General features: G+C 42.6%; 2 protein-coding genes across 9 annotated transcripts; one reads left to right on the top strand and one right to left on the bottom strand.

The window, feature by feature from the left end:
- The first annotated feature begins 51 nt into the window (after window positions 1-51).
- LOC138204098 (dynactin subunit 1-like) lies at window positions 52-13,228 on the top strand. Of its 8 annotated transcripts, none has more exons than XM_069159226.1 (31): window positions 52-186; window positions 2,085-2,150; window positions 2,269-2,463; window positions 2,661-2,742; window positions 2,832-2,863; window positions 3,326-3,346; window positions 3,942-3,965; window positions 5,361-5,507; window positions 5,666-5,689; window positions 6,129-6,326; window positions 6,522-6,726; window positions 6,869-6,947; window positions 7,330-7,489; window positions 7,665-7,769; window positions 7,895-8,086; window positions 8,202-8,318; window positions 8,424-8,576; window positions 8,661-8,821; window positions 8,980-9,148; window positions 9,484-9,552; window positions 9,799-10,011; window positions 10,107-10,268; window positions 10,561-10,692; window positions 10,798-10,923; window positions 11,076-11,218; window positions 11,328-11,506; window positions 11,753-11,874; window positions 11,967-12,162; window positions 12,306-12,379; window positions 12,479-12,568; window positions 12,689-13,228. In XM_069159226.1, the coding sequence occupies exons 2-31, from the start codon at window positions 2,109-2,111 to the stop codon at window positions 12,824-12,826; spliced, it is 3,750 nt and encodes a 1,249-aa protein (XP_069015327.1). In that variant the 5' UTR covers window positions 52-186; window positions 2,085-2,108; the 3' UTR covers window positions 12,827-13,228. The 8 variants fall into 8 exon arrangements, with proteins under 8 accessions (XP_069015327.1, XP_069015328.1, XP_069015329.1 ...); XM_069159227.1 differs by having other exon boundaries at window positions 11,756-11,874; XM_069159228.1 differs by having other exon boundaries at window positions 11,328-11,494.
- Window positions 13,229-14,709: 1,481 nt separating this feature from the next.
- Window positions 14,710-19,177, bottom strand: fam113 (family with sequence similarity 113). The gene is made up of 8 exons (XM_069158817.1): window positions 19,105-19,177; window positions 18,818-18,897; window positions 18,345-18,577; window positions 17,804-17,954; window positions 16,406-16,652; window positions 16,155-16,211; window positions 14,994-15,191; window positions 14,710-14,858 (listed from the first exon to the last, which is right to left on the bottom strand). Exons 1-8 carry the CDS (start codon window positions 19,175-19,177, stop codon window positions 14,710-14,712), a joined length of 1,188 nt encoding a protein of 395 aa, XP_069014918.1.
- Between the last annotated feature and the right edge of the window lie 419 nt (window positions 19,178-19,596).

Raw genomic sequence — 19,596 nt, forward strand, 5'->3', positions numbered from 1 at the left:
CTCTTCTGACTATCGGTGCTCCGCCCAGACCGGAAGTGACCTGTCAAAAAAAAAAAAAAAAAACCGGAAAAGACGACCAAGATTTCCCAGGAAGGTGTCCAAAAAAAAAAAAGTAACAGAGGTTTATTATTTGTATGAACACGTCAAAGACCTCCATCGAAATACAGGAATCTCTGTGTATTCCAGGTGAGCACCATTACAAAATGCAAATTCCTTTCGTGTTTTTCTGTCTTGACTTTAGCTGCCTTGGTTACGTTTTAAACTGACCCGGCCCGGTCTGACGTCAGCTTTGTAAATATATTCTGAATACGTATACAATCTAAATAACATTTGCAATTTAAATGCATTTGTGTTGTTGTTGTATGATGAGCTAAAAACGCAGTAACATTAAAGTGGAATAATATTGTCTGCAGGGTGCTTTGTTTGTCCAGCCGCGGCTGTTGCAGCTAAAACGTCAGCTACTCCCTTGTGTTTTTGTTTACATGTTTACCTGACTTATTGTGTTTAGACAATTAATCCTTGACTCGCTAATTAAGCATCCGACTTTCTTAATAACAGCACCCAGCGGAGAAACATCAGCTGACGTCAAACCACCGTTTGGCAGCTGGTAACCGACTAAATGATCAAATGGGCTCATGAATAACATTTGTTTGCCGGTTAAAGATTTAAGTTGGGTAGATAACTTGTACAATATGAGGACATAAAGTATTAAAAATAATAATAAAAACAAACAAAAACACTTTCTACACATCCCTACTTCTGAGCTGAGTGTCATGTAAATGTTGATATATGAATGTAGGCCTACTATTGAGGACCTCATCTCTGTCAGTGGCTCCATCCAAAGCATCAAACTCGCATCCATCCTCTCATGTGGTAAACAATACAACTAGCCATGACCTTCCCTTTCAAATCAGCTGTGACGTTTTGTGATGCGCTGCAGAGATCCCTCCCTAAAAGCACACTCCCGTGTAGTCCTCTCCTCTCTCCGGTGAAGAGGAAGACGTGTTAAAGTAGAGAAAGATTAGCACTTCTCTTTGCACTGGAGGCGAAACCTTATTAACTTTCAATCATGGCTTTGAACAGACGACACTCTTATACTCCCAGGGTGAGTAACACTGACGCTTAACACCAGATCACGTTTTATATTGTACATCAGCGATAGTTCCGATTTAATACGTCTGCTAAGATATAAATTATTACATTATAATGATGGAAGATTTATGTGAAGTAAGGGTTTGTGGTACTCACCGTACATTGGATGTAGTGTTCACCTCCTTGCATGTTGGGTCTTCATCAGATCAAATGTGTGTGAATATACAAGTATGAATTATCCTGTAGAGAAGATAAAGTCACTGTCTTCACATTTAATGCATGAGCAAGCTTCTTCCCCATTAATCTAAAGTATTTAAGTGGACTCTATAAAAGTATCTCGGTTTCAGTGGAAATATCGAGATCCTGTGTTGCAGCCTCTGTTACAGAGATGTGATAATCCTGTTCTTTCTGCCCTGTGGTTTAAAACTGTCGCAGCAGCGTGAATTCACATGTCCCTTCAGCTCCATAAAAAGATTCAACTCTTTGCAAAGTCCTAGTTTGTCTTGAATGAACATCTTTGTCTTGAGATCTGGCTTGTTTATTAGGACCTCTATTGTGGTTCAGGACATATGACTGAGTATGTGTGTGTGTTTTTGTGTTTTGCAGCCTCAGGACTCTGTTGTCATTGAATGTTTTTGATTCCTAAGGCTGATTTTAACAGATGGAGCCGAGAGAATTATGGGATATTACTGTTACATGTAAAAAAAAAAAAAAAGAAGCTCTTTGTTAGGGCCTTCTGCAGGTATGGTAAACAATATCAAAATTCATGAAAGATTCCTGCCAAGCCATGTCTATTTGACCAAGACGAAGAGATAAAAGCATGAAAAAATGCGTAAGGAATTCTTAAATTTAGACAATAAATTCTCTGGCGTGTAACGACCTTGCCTTCCTTCTTTACCTTTTCTCTCCTTTTTGCATCTTATCTGGTTAAAAACCTTTATGTGCTTTGTTTCCCCCCCGGTCTTTCTACCCGTTTTCCCCAAATCCTCCAGCTGACCAGCCCACTGATCAGCAAAATGAGCAGCACAGGAACAGTGGAGAGCAGTAGACCTCCAAAGGTAGGTCACTTTCCAGCACAGACACAACAAAGGAAGGAGAAGGAATACATGGATAGAAATCATTTAATCCGCAAGTGCATGGTGACTCACAGTCTCTTATCCACCTCTTGTCTACCAGATTGGCTCGACTGTAGAGGTGACTGGCAAAGGTCAGCGTGGCACTGTTGCCTACATTGGCGCCACCCTCTTTGCCAGCGGTAAATGGGTGGGTGTCATACTGGACGAGCCCAAAGGCAAGAACGATGGCACCGTACAGGGGAAGCGCTACTTCACCTGTGAGGATAATCATGGGATATTTGTCAGACAGTCCCAGGTTAGTGACATAAATGTATTTTTTGATGTATTGATCGTTGTGTGTTGTACCCATGAGGGTTTGATGATGGTCACTGTCTCATCTAATAATGTGTGCCCTTCTTTCAGTATTTGCTCTTTAATTACAAATGGACACTAAGAATTAGCTCCTGTTAGTGTCGTGCTGTCCTGATTTCACTCCTGTTTCACTCGGTGCAGCTCCAGGTGGTAGAAGACGGCTCCAGTGCCACCACACCAGAAACTCCTGAGTCTGGCTCAACAAAGATACCTAAACCAAAAGGTGAGGCCACGGGAACTCCTGTTACTGACACACAGTCTCCCAAAATAACAAATTGTAGTAGATAATTATTCTTAATTTGTTTTCTCCAGACATCCCTGAGACTCCCAAAACAACCAAGCAAGTAGGCAACCATATATTTGTTCTCACAGTTTTGTTTCTGTGTCATTTGTCAGTTTAGTAATTTTGTGTTGTTTCAGTGACCTGGATTTAAAGATAGTTGGATTTCTGTGTATAGCTGTGCATGTAATGTAGATGTAACAAATATGGCCCATGTAGATATTCACTGTTTCTACATTCATTTTCAGACACTTTAAGTTTAAAGTGTTACTTTCTATAGAAGTTCTTTTTAATTAATCTTTTAAATTAATTGAAGGTGATTTATCAGTGCTGGATTCTCTGGGCTGTCGTTTGCAGTGTGTTTCTGACCAGAGGTGCTTGGTTTAAAAATTTCCCGCCAGATCTTGTCTCTTTTCTTCCCTCTACAGGAAAGAAAGTTGTTGTGACTACAGTGCAAACAAGTTTCTGTTTTGTCTCAGCTTTTGGGCTGACTTCTCATTTTTGTTATTCTGAATACCTTTTGCAGACGCCAGTGAACATTAAGAAGGTAGAACGATTTAAATTCAGCACTCTTGCTTGGCGTTGGTTGTTAATCGCACTAATGTGGCAACGCATCTTTGGCATTTACGTTCCCCTTTTCTTCCGTTTACATCTGCCTGAAGACATAACTTGTGAATGACAGCTGTCGTTTTCGCAGTATTTTCTCTTGGTTTTTCTTCTTTTTTTTCCCATTCACGTTTTTACTGAAGGCATCCCAAAATGATTTTAAGTTCATCTGATGGCGACTTCATAATTTCTCTTGGCCTCACTATTCTGTGATGTTTGCCCCCCTTTTTGACATTGTTGCATGAATTTTTTTTTTTTTTTTTTTTTTTTTTTTTTTTCCCTCTTGTGCCTCGACTCGTCAATAGCGAACTATTCTTTAAAGTGGTGTTAAATGGTGCATGCAGCCGTCAAAGTTAAGGTCAAAGGTCAATATAAACTAACATATGTGCTGCTAATCTCTTATCTTGCTCCATCGCTGGATGTGCGTGCGTGCGTGTGCGTGCATGTGTGTGCGTGTGTGCGTGTGTGTGTGTGTGTGTGTGTGTGTGCGCGTGTGAAACCATCCTTCTCTCTGCAACTCACCTCCTCCCCTGCAGTTCTCTACCCGCCGCTCTGCAAAGGTGAGCTTGTCTGCAGCAGACTGGAGAGGTCAAAGAGCATCAAAACATTATGATTTAAAAAGGCCGGTTATTCTGAAAAAAGTTTCTCTACTTTAACCATGCTTTAGAGTTTGTTTTTTTTCTTAGGGAGCTGGTTAAATCAAGGACACATTTTTGAAATCTTATCAAAGGCCTCACATTTTTAGTATGATAAAAAATACATTCTAAAATATAGTAAAAAAAAAAAATTAAAAAAAAAGTAGTTGGGCTATGTTAAATCACTCATATTTCCCACAAAGCTATTTCTATTTTAATGGAAACCTATTGAGAATTCCCACCTTAAGTATCTACTGTTTATTTTTGAAGGGAGTGTAAGGAATCACAGAGCCTCAGGGACAGAAAATGTATTAGTTTTTAAATATAATAGTCTGAAACGTGCATGTAAGTAAGCATCCTTTGTTTTGATGACTTACTTTTGAAAGCCTCCATAGTAGTAGTCGTCTCACCATGGCTGCACATTGAGTTCTACCTGAAGAAATAGTTGTGACAAATATCATTAAACACCAGAATCTGTATGTTATAATAATTGTGTTGGTGGTATTTGAATAAAAGGTAGATGGCGATAAAGATGATCATTTATGGTAATAAAATGCTTTCTATCATCCTCTGAATTACATTGAAAGATGCTTTATCAGAATGTAAAAAATTCAGTGAGTATTGAATTATATCAAGCTTTCTCTGACGATGGAGAGGATGTCTTATTTTCAAAGGCTGGCTGTACCTTTCTGCGCTTATACAAATGTCACACAAAGTTTGAGCACAATCCAAACAGAGTAGTTGTAATGTGTATAGAAAAACGACAAAGTACTACAAGGTTTCACTATTCAAACTGAGGCTAACTGTGCAGCATTTTAGTTTGACATCACCCCCTCTGAGTCCTAACAGTCTCTCTGATCACACTGTGGCAGTGGAGCACGCCACGTCTCGCACCAGCTTCCTCCCTCCCCTCCCTCTTGGTACGTTCCTCCAGCCGCCCCAGCCTGTCGCTCAGGGTACGCTCTGTCATATCAGTCACTTCTCGGGGAGCGGTGTGAGGACGGTTGAATATAACGTCCTTCGTGGCACGGGTGCACACTGGTGTCGGTGTGAACTTGTAGGACAACACCGGGAGGTGACATGTTTGTTCCTGGAAGACACATGAAATAAGAAGAGTCTTGCATTTAATCACATCAAATTTCACAAACTGATCTAGCGACGTTCACTGGGTTTATCAAAGTTGCATGTTCGCGGTGGCAAAAGCTCTTGTGTTAATAATTGCATTGTTTACTGATATCAAAGAATGAACACCACGCTGTCTGTTTCTTTCCTCAACTTCTCCCTCTCGTCTCTCTGACACATCCCCGTCTTTGTCAACAGGCGTCTCGTGAGAGTCTCTTGTCCCCCCTGTCCGGTGATGTCAGTGAGGTGAGCCTGTCCTCCCAGCAGGGTGCACTGGGTGCCCCCGTCGTGCCTCAGCCCAGCGGGTCACCGTCGGCAGCAGCTGCCCCGGCCACTCCAAGCAAGGTGACCACTGCAAGAGCCATATCTAGTGTCAGCAGAGAAAACCTAACGGGTTCATTTTCAGTCCTTCCAGTGTTGCCATTTTGTTTTTATTTTGTCCATCCAGTTCATCATTTTAATGATTTTATTCTATTTCATCCATGTTGTTATTGTTGGACCAGGTGGAACCTGCCATATCCAAGCAGGTAGAGTTTTCTAACGGCTACATGCATGCGGATGATACCTGGCATGAGTTTACTAACAAACTCAGGAAGGAAAAATGACCCTCAGCACCCCCTCTTGATACTTTATAATAGTTCAGAAATGTCTCCAGGGTGAACTTTATGGTGATGATGCATGGTTTAGCTTTCCGAGACACTGAAAGACAGGCTCCACCACATCCACCATTATGTTAGGGAAATTAAATAATCTGTCTGTACAGAGTTATTGTATTCAGTGGTAGAGGCTAATTAATTTGGGGTAGTTATATTGTACATTTATCATCTTATTCTGTTTTTTTTGTGGTGGGATTTGATCAAGGTTTTGTCATTTGTCTTTACTCCCTTCAAATCTTGGGAAATAAACCTGTTAATCCTTTAAATTGGCATCTTCTCACCTCTCCCTCCACCCTTCCATCCTTCTTAGGAGGAGGAATCAGTGCGAGCTCAAGTGAAGGACCTGGAGGAGAAGCTGGAGACGTTGAAGATGAAGCGAACGGAGGACAAGGCCAAGCTGAAGGAGCTGGAGAAACACAAGATCCAGCTGGAGCAGCTTCAGGAGTGGAAGACCAAAATGCAGGAGCAGCAGGCCGACCTGCAGAAACAACTGAAGGAGGCCAAGAAGGTCAAAAGTAGAATTCAGTCATTTAGAATTATAACATTATCAGAGTGTTTACAATGTGCTGTGACAAAGATAACATTCAAACAGATTTTTAGAATATAAAGTTACTGATTTTTAAAGCCTGTAAAAATGAAAGGAGCAGCTCTTCAATGATGTCTGCCTTTCTGATTTTTATTTTGTACATTCTCTACTTGGCAGGAAGCCCGGGAAGCGCAGGAGGGCAAGGACCGCTACATGGAAGAGATGTCAGACACAGCAGACGCCATCGAGATGGCCACACTGGACAAAGAGATGGCTGAAGAGCGAGCGGAGTCACTGCAAGTGGAGGTGGACTCCCTGAAAGAGAGAGTGGAGGAGCTCTCCATGGACCTGGAGATCCTACGGCATGAGATCTCAGAGAAAGGTGTTTAAACCGAGATGAACAGCATGTGTCGATGAATCTCTGATCCACAAAGATTTCATCTCTCTCTTCTTCCGTGTTCCCTCCTCGTCACATCTCTTTTACTGACCTTCCTGACTGCCGTCCTTCTCTTTATGTCATACAGGCTCGGATGGAGCCGCCTCAAGTTACCAAGTCAAACAGCTGGAAGAGCAAAACAGCAGACTGAAAGAGGCGTTGGTCCGGTCAGTACAAATGTCTCTTAAAAGCGCCTTTTGTTAACTATTCATGATAAAATACAAAATGTGAAACCTTTCCATAGCAATAAGAAGAAATTATCTTTTTTTTAAACCACAACTAGAGCTGCAACAAAGTCAATTGATTAGTTGATTTACTCAAAATTAATCACCAACTTTTTTAAGGCTGACTGGTAGAAATTTTTCACCTTTATCTGACATTTTAAAGACAAAACAGCTAATTATTTACCAAGAACATAATCAACAGATTAATAGATAATGAAGAGAGCTCTAATCATCACTGCTGACAGCTGTCTCCAGAAAATTATCGGAAATCAAAGAACATTAACTTGCATTAACTCTGAATAACTAAATTCCGGATCCTCCACAGGATGCGTGATCTGTCTGCCTCAGAGAAACAGGAACATGTAAAGCTGCAGAAACATATGGAGAAGAAGAACACTGAGCTGGAGACTCTGAGGACTCAGAAGGAAAAACTGCAGGAGGACGTGAAGCAGGCGGAGGCCACTATTGATGAGCTAAAGGAGCAGGTAAAGCCAGGCAGACACAAGAATCAAATTTGATGGAAAAGGTTTGACTTATGTGCTTAGTATGGACATTTAATGGAGGCAAGGACTGGTATTGTTTAAAACCTCATTTGGAAGTCCAATTTGAGCTGTACATAAATGCCTCCCTGTGTGTGTGTGTGTGTGTTACATGTACCAGGTGGATGCTGCTCTGGGGTCGGAGGAGATGGTGGAGACGCTGACGGAGAGGAACCTCGACCTAGAGGAGAAAGTCAGAGAGCTGAGAGAAACGGTCACGGATCTGGTCAGTGCAGCTGCATTGTTCAATTACAGTAGGGAAAAGATAAAAAAAAAAAAATTGGGATATTTAGCAATGAACATGTCCGTTTGATCAACCAATCATTGGACCCGTTTTTCCTGCATCAATAGGAAGCCATCAATGAGATGAATGATGAGCTCCAGGAGAACGCCAGAGAGACAGAGATGGAGCTGAGGGAACAGTTTGATCTGGGTGGAGCGAAGGTCAGAGAGGCAGAGAAAAAGGTGGAAGCTGCCCAGGAGACTGTGGCTGATTACCAACAGACCATCAGCAAATACAGAGAGCTCACCGCCTCACTTCAGGTAGGTGGTTAGGAGTGATGACATGTCACCGTTTGGATAATAGCACAGCTGTGGAAGCATGAGGCCTGCAGTAAATGCCCTGACACTGCATGAGCTTTTATTTTCTGCGTATTAGGATGCCAACAGAGAGCTCACCAGTCAGCAGAATACAAATGCAGAACAAGTTCAGCAACCGCCTGCCGAGCTGTTTGACTTCAAGATCAAGTTTGCAGAGACCAAGGCTTACGCCAAGGTAAGATCTGCATGGTGACTGTTTAGCAAGTTCACATCTTTACAACCAGTGTTGTTGTTGGCTCTCAGTCTCTTCATAATTAAACAAATGTCACTGTGTCTCCAGGCCATTGAGATGGAGCTGAGGAAAATGGAAGTGGCTCAGTCGAACAGACAGGTGTCCCTCCTCACCTCCTTCATGCCGGACTCCTTCCTCCGTCACGGCGGAGACCACGACTGTATTCTGGTGCTCCTGCTCATTCCCAGGCTCATCTGCAAGGTATGAAGCAGCGGGACACTCCATTTCAATTGTTGCGCTCAGTCTGTCGTGGAAACTAATGTGTTCGTATTGTCTTACTTGAAGGCCGATCTGATCAGTAAACAGGCCCAGGAGAAGTTTGACCTGAACGGGACCCTGGCTCCGGGAACAGGACTCAGAGGTCCTCCAGGAGAACAGCGCAGTTTCGCTTCAGGACTGGTGTACTCCCTCAGCCTGCTGCAGGCCACCCTGCACAAATATGAACAGTGAGCATAGCAGCAGCATCATCACTAATCTATCAGGATATTAAATATTGTGTTATTATCCTAGAAATGTGAAGAATACATGTACAGACATTTAAATTATAATCTGACCAGCTGGATGTGTCGTCAATCCTTGTCCTTCTTCCCTGCCCCAATTTCAGGGCTCTGAGTACCTGCAGCGTGGAGGTTTTCAAGCGTATGGGAACGCTCTACTCTGAAATGAGCTTCCACGAGCGCTCTCTGGATTATTTCATCGACTTGCTGCATAAAGACCAGCTAGATGAGACTGTTCAGGTGGAGCCTCTGACCAAGGCCATCAAATACTATCAGGTAACAAATGAGAGTGTTTTATATTGAAATACATCAGTGGTCTGTCTGTTAAACACACGGGCTCCATTTATCTTCTGGGATTCACAGTTCAATCCTGTGTCTTAACAAATTTGAACTACTATGTAATGCTTTAAAATGTCTCCCTCAGTCTGTTGAACTTTAGTTTTGCAATTATTAACGAATAAAATATACTAAACCACCATGTTTATATATGAGCATCCTCCTATGTACAGGGATGCAACCTCACCTACTCGGTGAAATATAACAGAAAACATCTAACTGTATTCAAATGTAGTATTTTCTTAAATATCAAGTGTCTCTGTTTTGTCTTGCAGCAACTGTACAGTGTCCATTTGGCAGATCACACTGAGAACTGCACAGTGCAGCTGGCTGACCATATTAAGGTACTTGAGCTTAGTGTGATTTCCTTTAGTTAAAACAATGCTGACAATTTCATTGTTAATACAGAACTAACCGAATCCTGCATTCTTGCGTCGTTTAAAAAAAAAGACAGGATTTGTTTTAATTGAAACATTTATTTCCTTTATAAACAATACTTCTGTAACGCAATGTGGCGTCCAAAATAGGCCGAGTATATAGCTACAGGTTTTTCTAACTGTAACTAACCCATGCAACCCTCTCCCCTGCAGTTTACCCAGAGTGCCTTGGACTGTATGGGAGTGGAGGTCGCTCGTCTGCGGGCGTTCCTGGCGGCAGGACAGGAGAGCTCTGGTCTGACAGTTCTTCTGAAGGACTTGGACACTTCCAGCTCTGATGTCAGGCAGTTCTGTAAGAAGGTCCGCCGTCGCATGCCCGGAACAGATGTAGCTGGAGTTCCTGCAGCTCTCAATTTTGGACCGCAGGTACATAAACATGCTCATTATATAACTAAATGACAAAAATGAGTGCAGTACAGCTGACTGCATGTTTAACTGACATGTCACGTCTCATCTGGCAGGTGTCAGAGGCACTGACGGAGTGCAGGCGCCAGTTGACCCGTGTGGTGGCAGTACTCCAAGAGGTGGCTGCAGCTGGAGCTCAGATGGTTGCTCCACTGGGAGAACAGGAGGGTCTCAATGCTCTCAAACTAGAGGATATTTCCTTCAAGGCTGTGGAGCAGGTAATGCCACTTTAAACTCTTTTTTTCCCCCCTCACAACTGAGAATACTTCTCAGCAAGCTGAGCCAAAATATAATAATAAATAATAATTAGCATTTATTTGAACAAAATAGCAATGCAAATTATTTTATCAAGATTATTCAAATACTTGGGTTGTCAAAAATTCAGTAAATCTTTCCAAATGTATTTTTCTTTCCAAAACATCATTAGTAACTGTACTCAGTATTGTTGTTTGTGGAGGCGGACATAAGATGCCACTGCCCTGCTCGCTCATCCGTCCCGTTTTCTTCAAGGTATACGGCTCCCATGGCGTGAATGGCCCCGAGTTTTTGCGACAGTCCTGCAGCTCTGTCATCACTACCATGAACAAGATGGCTACAGCCATGCAGGAAGGAGAGTACGATGCTGAAAAACCACAGAGAAAGGTATTCGTATGTCTCAACTTTTTCACATGTTGCATATTTCTGCCATTTGTCAAGTCTTCTTTTTTTATTTCCAACCTTCTGATCACGGTGCCCTCCTGTCCTCAGAGCCCTCCAGTGGAGATGAGAGCCTCCACCGTCAGGGCTGAGATGACTGACGCTGAGGGTCTCGGAGTCAAATTAGAAGACAGAGAAATGGTCATTAAGGAGGTCAAGAAGTCCCTGAAGATTAAGGTAACCCGATGAGGAAACATGCAAAAACTAAAAATATCAGATACCTTCAGAAGTGTAGTGTTGTGCACATGTCTGCGAAAAAGGGACCAGAAACAGAGGAGGGAAGCTGAAGTAACGGGCATAAGAGGTGTTGCTGTACCTCTCTCTACCAGGGTGAGGAGTTGAGTGAGGCCAACGTCCGCCTGAGCCTCCTGGAAAAGAAGCTGGACACCTCAACCAAAGATGCTGACGAACGGGTGGAGAAGATTCAGACCAAACTGGATGAGAACATTGCCCTGTTGAAGAAGAAAGAAAAGTAAGACGGATGAAGAAGCAGATTTCACATCCCTCTTTGTTTTTCGTCTTTCTCTCACCTCTCCCTTTTCTCTATTATGCGTCTTACTTTCCTTCTTCCTCATCTTCAGGGAGTTTGAAGAGACGATGGATGCTCTGCAGGCTGATATCGACCAGCTGGAGTCGGAGAAGGCAGAGCTGAAACAACGCATCAATAACCAGTCCAAGATGACCATTGAGGGGCTGAGAGGCTCGCCTGCCTCAGGAATTGCCTCTATTGTTAAGGGCTCTGCTGGAGGTGAATTACTAGGTGATTATGGTTTTGTTCGACAAAATATTAGGACATCCTCCTAATCATCCTGCAGAAAACCTATTTCAACCAACTGATAATGCGAGACGTTTTCCATAATTTGGTTTAATTGCATTACAATAAGAGCCGCATGTGTCTTTTTCACAAAAATCGTCTCCAAATCTTGGGGGAAAAAAAGACGACAAAGGAGAAGCACAAGGTGTCGTAGTGATTAAAGTCTCACCATTATCCTTGTCCCTCCTCCAGCAGGTGTGCCCGCCTCCATAGCAGGGTCAATGCAGGTGGTTGACTCCCCTCTCCTCAGGCAGCAGGTTGAGGCCCAGCGACTGGGCATTAAACACCTCAAGAATGAAAACAACAGGCTCAAGGTACACTGGTTTGAATATTAGTAATATGTTAGTAATATGCACAACCTGTGTAAACCCTTGTAATTTTGACCTGGAGTGTATTTTACTTACAGGCAGAGAAGATAAGAGCCCAGCTTGCCTCCCTGCCACCGCTCTGTCCTCCCAAACTCCCACAAGGGTCCAGACAAAGCTCCATGCCTCCAGAGGGACTGAACACAGGCATCTATCGCAGGACCGACCAGCTGCTGGCAACCCTGCTCAAGCTGAGTGCCGAGGTGAAAGTGGTGGACATTACAGGGAAGACAACAGGTTTGTGTGCTCATTTTAGTTGAGGTCTTTCAATATCTTTCATTTCTAGAGTAGACATGCGTGTGTGTGTGTGTGTGTGTGTGTGTGTGTTTGCTTCTGTTACCAGCTGACTGAACTCTTCTCTCCTCTCCCGTTTCTTCCAGTCAGTGCCAGCTCCCAGCTGCTGGAGCAGACCGCTCGACTGCAGAACCTCAGTGATGCTCTGGACAAACTCAAGGTTACACTTCAAGACCCACTCCTTGTATAACGTCTATACCATGTCCATCAGCTCACGGTATCACAAAACTTAACAGTCACATCAAATCTTGCGTTTCAGGGTGAGGTAGCTGAACATGTGGTCTCGTATCAGCCTGGAGCAAAGGCTTCCTCTGACTTTGCCACATTCCCGGTGTCCTCCTTTGTTAAGGTGCTACCATGCAGTACACTATTCTAAGTTTCTTTCCTTTGAACAAGATTTTAACACTCGTGTTAGAAGTGGTGGATCAGCACATGCAAAACACATCACGTGCATATTTGTGTTTTCTAGGCCAAGGAGGAGAAGAAGGGAGGAACCGTGTTTGTGGGTCATGTTGCTATTCCATGCACCCGCGGACAGGAACAAGTCCACCGCCTCGTCCTATCGCAGCAGCAGCTGCAGCAAGTGCACCGCCTCCTCATGGTCTAAGACGTCGGCCTGCAGCCGTGGCTGACGGACATCAAGAAAGGCTCGGTTTTTTTGTTCTCCGATCTCTTCCCACTAACACTTTACTTCTACATTCTCCTATTTATCCCTTTTGCTTTTCACTATTCTCAGGAAACTGTTTCCACTATTTGCAAAGTTATAGCACTAATCCATTTGACCAACAGCAGTGTCTTTATACTGACGTAAAACTCGTGTCCAGGACTCCTGTCATGTTTTGAAGGCATGTTTTCATTATTAAAACGGATTGTGCAACAGTTTTGCCAACTTTTTGTGGAAATTTGAAAAACAAGTGATTTCTACAGCAGTCACACCAATTGATCTGCTTTTTCCTATTTCTATCTTTTTGTATTTGTTGCAATTCGGACAATAAAAGTAAGCAGTTCACTTCAGAGCAAGAAATATTATTTGTGAATGTTATGCCTCTATGCTATCTAATGTGTTTTGACAGACATAAGCTACTGAAGTTTACAGTCCAATATAAAAATCCTCTGCTGACAAACATGCAAATCTAGGTTTATTAGTTTTTGTTGAGAACAGCTGATGGATTTTTCCCAATTTTGGTAATGTACTGTTTAGCATACAAGTTTTAGTTAAGTTTATTTCCTGTTTAATCTTAATACTAATTTAGAGCTCGAGATATTTTCTACCAAAGGTTGAAGTGATGATGTTATCAAAATGTAGCTGGACTGCTTTGGGACTGCTTTAAAGAACAATGGGCTTCATTCACCAATATTTTCTTAAGAATTTTCTTAAATTTGTTCTTAAAAAATGTCCCAAGAAAAGACTGTCAGATTCATGACGTGTTCTTAAACCCCGGATTTGTTGGCACCTTTGTTCTTATCTCGATGAATACCGCGGTCCTCGTAAGTTGAAAGGGCGTGCCAGTTGTCACTAATTAGCATAAGTAAACATCCTGCCAATGCCCATAAAAGGGCATGACACTGCAGTACGGAGTCACAGCAAGTGAAGGAGAGAGAAGATGAGAGAAACGTAAATGCTAACAGACGTTGGAGCAGCAGAGTCCAAGAGGAAGAACAACTTCAGCCCCGATCCTGTTCACCTGCACCCCGATCCTGTTCACCTGCATCCAGATCCTGTTCACCTGCACCATGTCTGATCTCAGATCCTGGACATCCAGGAGTGAACGGTCAAACCACTGACAGACAGCCTCAACACTGGTTAAATCCCAGAAACAAAAAGTACAAATACACTGAAACCTCTTTGATTTTTAGTGGCGTTTCCACTCAAAGGTGTGTGCTCTTGAGTGTGCGTAGGTTTTGTTCTTACCTAAAAATAAATCTCATAAGAAAACATTAGTGAATGCCAGAATCTTCGTCAAAACTGCGTAAGTGGGGTTTAAGAAGAAATTTCTTCTTAAGATCGGTTGATGAATGAGGCCCAAAGTGTTTAGCATACTTGACCTGTGTGGGACATTAAGAGACATCACTGAAAGTTAGGACACTTGGAGCTGTAAGAAGTGAATTTTAAAAAGGAGTCATACACGGTCCTGTGCTGAAACCTTAGTGGAAACTTTAATAGAATACATCACCTGACACATTTACAGTGAAGAATATTTAAAACTGTTACGAAAGGAACAATGTATTTACAATCTCGTTTTAGTGTCGAAGAAAAAAAAATTAGAAAACTTAACAATTCAAACTAACCCAATGTAAAGTACAGCGCCTAAACATACGTTTATGTCATTCACACAATTCAGTTAAAATAGGGGAGAACTAAGCTCAAGTTGTGTAGTTCTGCTTTAAAACAGGACTATAGTGACGTTAGGCACTGCTCTGCAGGAGAGACTGAAGTAGAAAGCACAGGAAGAGGAGCTGCATGTCTAAAGCTTGTAAAACACCCGTGCCTCAGTCGTACCAGCCATGAGGGGGATCATGAGTGGGTCCGTGCTGGGTGTACGGGGCATAGTGGCGTCTGGTGTGTCGGTTCCTCATCACCTGCTGATGATGGTGCTCTCTGTAGGGCTCCAAGTAGTGAGGAGAACTGGAGTCGGCGTCTGCAGGACAGACAGGCGTACATGGCAGCTCACTGACGCCCACAATGACTGGATCACACGAAAGTGAAATTTGACCTGGCTGGTTTGGTTCATTACACCACAGGGACGTCGGCATCCCAACTCCTGTGTACTTACTATTTCTCCGCGGATGTCTGTGGAGTGGTTGCAGAGGCTGCGGTGGGGCAGCACGTCTGCAAGTTCTGGCAGCTTTTGGGCGATACGTCTGTTGTCTCGGGTTGTTGTTCTCAAAGTTGAAGCAACCATCAGGCAGAGTGTCGCTGGAGAACTCGTCTCCGCAGCCGCTGGAACTCCTCTTTGTTGGGCAGCAGTCTTCTAGATGCAAGAAGGAGAGAGAAGCAAGAGGGAACGTCGAGTCAGAAGAAAAATGAAATGTTGAAGTGGTGTTGGAGAGGCCGTGTGAAGGTGTTGAAAAAAGAAAAACTGTCCTGAGACCGAATGATTTATCAATATCTGAGGTTTACTGTATTCTAGGGATTGTTTTTTTTGGCTAATGTTTGTTTCTGTCAACATTTGCAAAGCACTATAACTCTGCAGTAGTGAGATTTTTTTTGTAGATGGACCATGTTTACCAATCACACAATCATAAAAAGGCTATAACATGTCCATGGACATTTATAAGTTGTTCTTGTCTGCTCTTGATTCAGAATAGTAAATGTCCCATAGCAGACAGCAAAACTGGCCCAGGAGAAACTCGGTAGTAGTAACATCTAGTATTTTAAGCAGCTTTTCCCTTTCTATTATAGACAATACGTAGTCATGAAGCACAAACCTTAAAAACCAAGAAAACCTCTATGTGTAGACACAAATAGCAAAATTAATAAGGTACTTTGAGGCCCTCTCCAGCTGAGACAGTACTGATAAAGCAGCATGACATGCACCAGTATGACTTCTATAAACACTCTAGTTGTGACAAGATTTACACGAACATTGTGGTCATCCTCTAAACTCTGGACAGGACATATTTCTAAGGTCTCTACAGAAAGACTTCATTTAAGTTCCAGTAAAGCTGCCGTTTAATTTAAACTGACAATAAGCTCAAGATTCAGTGGAAAACGTCATATCACTATTGCACTGGATTTATACTGACATACAACACTGTCATTTTAACATGAGCTTGTTTTCTACTGCGTCGAGATAAGCAACCGTCTGGTTCGTACCGCAATACTATAATCAAGATCTGAGTGCTGGATGCCATCATGTGGTGACTGATTGCTCGTCCCCATAAAATAAATGAATAGAAACAGTCTTAATCAACATCATCATCTGATGTCTTACCTGCAACCTTTGTGGCACTCTCACAGGCTGACTTCTGATTAGTAACTTGAGGATGCTCTAGAAAGAACAAACTCGTGTTCATGAGTTTCCGAAGTCAAAGACTTGACAGAGTAACGTCTGTTTATGGAAAACACCAGCATCCCAATATTGCAGCAATGCCTAAACCACGAATACAAAGTCCCGTCTTATAGTGGGAGTGAAATCTATTAGTCTGTGTGTGTGTGTGTGTGAGACACTGTCATCCTCCTTACCAATAGCAGTCAGTGGACAGGGCATTATCACACCCCAGGCCTGTGCGGTGTGCTGCAACAGAAGACAGGTTATCCTGCGGTGGGCTATGGCGTTCCAGTGGACTCCGTCCTTCGTGCGATGGTGCAGGGAGAAGCGGAACTGGAAGTGGAGGTCCAACAGATCCATCCCATAGGCATCAGCCAGAGTCCCACCGAAGAAGTTGGCTTCAATCACATCTGAGCGCAACTGAGAGGCCTTGTACTCAATCTGAGATGAACGAGGGAGAACACTGAGCTTTGAGGCTGAAAGAGCAGCAGCAGACTAATGGAAGTGCAGAAAAATGACTCAAAAAGATTAAAACACAATTTAGGTACAAAGACTGGAGTCTCAAGACAACAGACGTATCGGCCAAAAGCTGCCAGAACTTACAGTGCAGCTTCTGTTGTCTACTTGATGTGGACATGTTAACTATATCTACAATGATCAGTTTCACTATGGCCCTACAGGTGTGACTACGTGCATACAGTATGGTGCGACCGGAAGGGAAAGATAAAATGAAGAAATGAAAAATAAAACTATTTTCTCTACTTATTCTGATGTAGTGTACTTAAACAATTTTTGCTTTTTTTTTTTTTAATGTCACAACAGTGGGCTGAGGACAGTGACACTGCTGCAGTAGCAGTTAAACACTGCTGATGTTTCATATTAAGAACGTGTAAGAGGAAATACTTTGTGAAACCGAATATGTGCAGACTTGATCCAACAAACCGGATTACCATGTATAGTTATAATGAAGGGCTGAGAAACAAAACTGCAGATCCTGCCAAAAGTGAGTCAGTCTCTGTAGACCCCATGTTAAAACTTTACAGCAGAAATAAACATGTTTACAGCCTGGTGCAAAGAAAGGTTTTAGTCTTTGTAGCTGATTTCTCCATTTATGATAACTGTACGGGGGAATATTTTTTTTTTTTTTTATAACGCATCCATTTAAATTGCATTAAGGCTTAAAGTTACACATGATTAAGGGCAGGGCTGCTTTGAGTGACAGGTGGGTACCATCGCGGCTGGAGAGCTGCATAAACCAGCCATGCAGACAGACAGTGTCACTCATCACGTACTTCCAACTTGTTATTTTGAGTGCACAAGTGTATTCTAGTGTGGAAACGTCCCGGTATCGTACTCATAAGAGTCCACAAATTGAGGTACAAAACACCGGACACTTTTCACCCTCAACAGTTGGCATCATGGCCGCATAGCGGGAGGAAGCACCGACCTATTTTCTGAGTTCGGTGGCCAATGAAGCTGCAGCTGATGTGGAACACTGCACTACACAAATACCACCAAGTCTGCGTCTTTTTTTTCTTTCTTCTTTAACACACATTCTATGGTTAAAATGTAGTTGGTTGCGGACGACGTACCTCGGGCACGAGGAAGCCACCTTTGAGCCTCTCTCCTAAGGGCATGGCAAGGTTCCACACGACCAGCGTTTCTTTGGGCAGAATCCCGTTCAGCTCATTAAAGAACTTACGCAGGTTCTCCTTGTAGTCGTTAATCGAACTGGATTTGTATCTACAAAACACAGCACGGATAACAACATGGAAAGAACAAATTGACGATGAAAATACGAATCGAAGTCGACATTCATTAAAAGTGATTCACGTGACACCAGGAAACCGGGTAGGGCAGCAATGTCAGGCAGGATGACAGAGATGGATTCTGCTCTATAAACACTCATGATTTATGCGGTATATTTTTGACATACCTTTCATACATGCCAAAAGATAGTAGGGGTGTGTGGGAACAAAAAGTTTCTTTTAAAATCTGCAATATTGATATTTCATGATTCTCAATTGTTTCACATATTTCTGTTTCATTATAGTGGTGCCTACCGAATCAATGTTGGATTATATCAAATGAATAGCTTGTTATTTGGTATACAGTACACTGGCATCTACCCACCTGGAAATATCCCAGATGCAGGAGTTGACATAGACCACATCTGGTTTCAAGCCATTGCGGAAGTCCTCGAGGATGCTGTGCATGTAGTGAGAGTAGATGCGGGTGATGAAATAAAAGCGGACCAAGTGGTGGGCGGATTGAAACTGCCGAACCTCCCTGTACTCGGTCCCGTTGTGCATTTCATCCAAACAGCCTCCTTCCACCAGGCAGTCCTGTTCGAAGCTCATCTCGCCCTGGACGAACAAGTTGAGCGTGAGGACAGCAGGAGCAAGAAGGGACACCTGTTACACTGCGTTTTTTTTTTTTTTTTTTTTTTTTTTTTTTTTGGGGGGGGGGGGGGGGCGATTACAGCATTCAGAAATGACACAAATAAACAAAAACATTAAAAGCATGAATATTAAATCTACATATATTCAGTGGACAGATGTGTTGTCCAGTGGAGTGCACTTTCTTATACATATCCTTCATCTTGCCTTGCTCCTTAGTTGTCTTAAAGAGAGATATTTCTCCTTTTGCAGCAGCAGAACAATGTCCTTGTATATGGACCTCTGAACTGAGGAGGAAACACACCGGACGTTAAATTCACACAATACAGGGTTCTTATGGATTTAACATATCTTTACTAAACTGGAGTTGAAATACTGATTATTCAAGAGCAAGTTGGAGTCATTTTGAAATGACACGGGTCAGACTTTCTAGCAGCAAGAAAGACATTTATTTCAAACATTATTTGAAGGAGGTGAATTAACTTGTTACTCACTGGAGTCGCCCAACACCACAATGAACTTGTTATGGAGCAGCTGACAGGCCTGCTGGTGGCTGACGGACTTCATTAACTCCTTCTGTTAAATACAAAGCCAAACAGCTTCATTTTTTATTTATTTAAACACTATAATCTTGAGAAGTCCATTGAAACGTGAAATAAGATGGGTGTGCCAGTTGTTATAAAGAGAAATAACTTACCAGGCAACGGTGAACACTTCTGATAATAAATTGGGCTCAACATACTAATGACCAAGCCGCCTCAGGGAAAAACTAAACGTATGTAATAGATACTTACCATTGTTGAATTGAGGGAGTTTGGCGATTAATTTTACACTCAAAGTTAACGACGAACCTTCACCCCGTCGACTTCAACGTTAGCCAAACTTTTCTGGAGCACGAATCAGCTGTCTGGACGTTTTTTTGTTTTTGTTTTACGACCAAAACTCACAATTAGTCCTCCTCAACCGGTGACTATTTAAACTTAAAA

This window comes from Embiotoca jacksoni, unplaced genomic scaffold, assembly GCF_022577435.1.
Source record: "Embiotoca jacksoni isolate LCO1_2020_lvr unplaced genomic scaffold, fEmbJac1.0.p SCAF_24, whole genome shotgun sequence".
Lineage (NCBI taxonomy): Eukaryota > Metazoa > Chordata > Actinopteri > Embiotocidae > Embiotoca > Embiotoca jacksoni.

What these genes read in the sequence shown, in the direction of transcription:
- LOC138204098 (XM_069159226.1), top strand. Translation starts at nt 2,109, where the DNA reads ATGAGCAGCACAGGAACAGTGGAGAGCAGTAGACCTCCAAAG. An exon ending in AGAGCAGTAGACCTCCAAAG is followed by an intron (nt 2,151 to 2,268) that starts GTAGGTCACTTT and finishes CTTGTCTACCAG; the next exon opens with ATTGGCTCGACTGTAGAGGT. An exon ending in TGCTGGAGGTGAATTACTAG is followed by an intron (nt 11,507 to 11,752) that starts GTGATTATGGTT and finishes TCCCTCCTCCAG; the next exon opens with CAGGTGTGCCCGCCTCCATA.
- fam113 (XM_069158817.1), bottom strand. Translation starts at nt 19,177, where the DNA reads ATGAAGTCCGTCAGCCACCAGCAGGCCTGTCAGCTGCTCCATAACAAG. An exon ending in TGCATCTGGGATATTTCCAG is followed by an intron (nt 17,955 to 18,344) that starts GTGGGTAGATGC and finishes TGTGTTTTGTAG; the next exon opens with ATACAAATCCAGTTCGATTA. An exon ending in CTGTCCACTGACTGCTATTG is followed by an intron (nt 16,212 to 16,405) that starts GTAAGGAGGATG and finishes TGTTCTTTCTAG; the next exon opens with AGCATCCTCAAGTTACTAAT.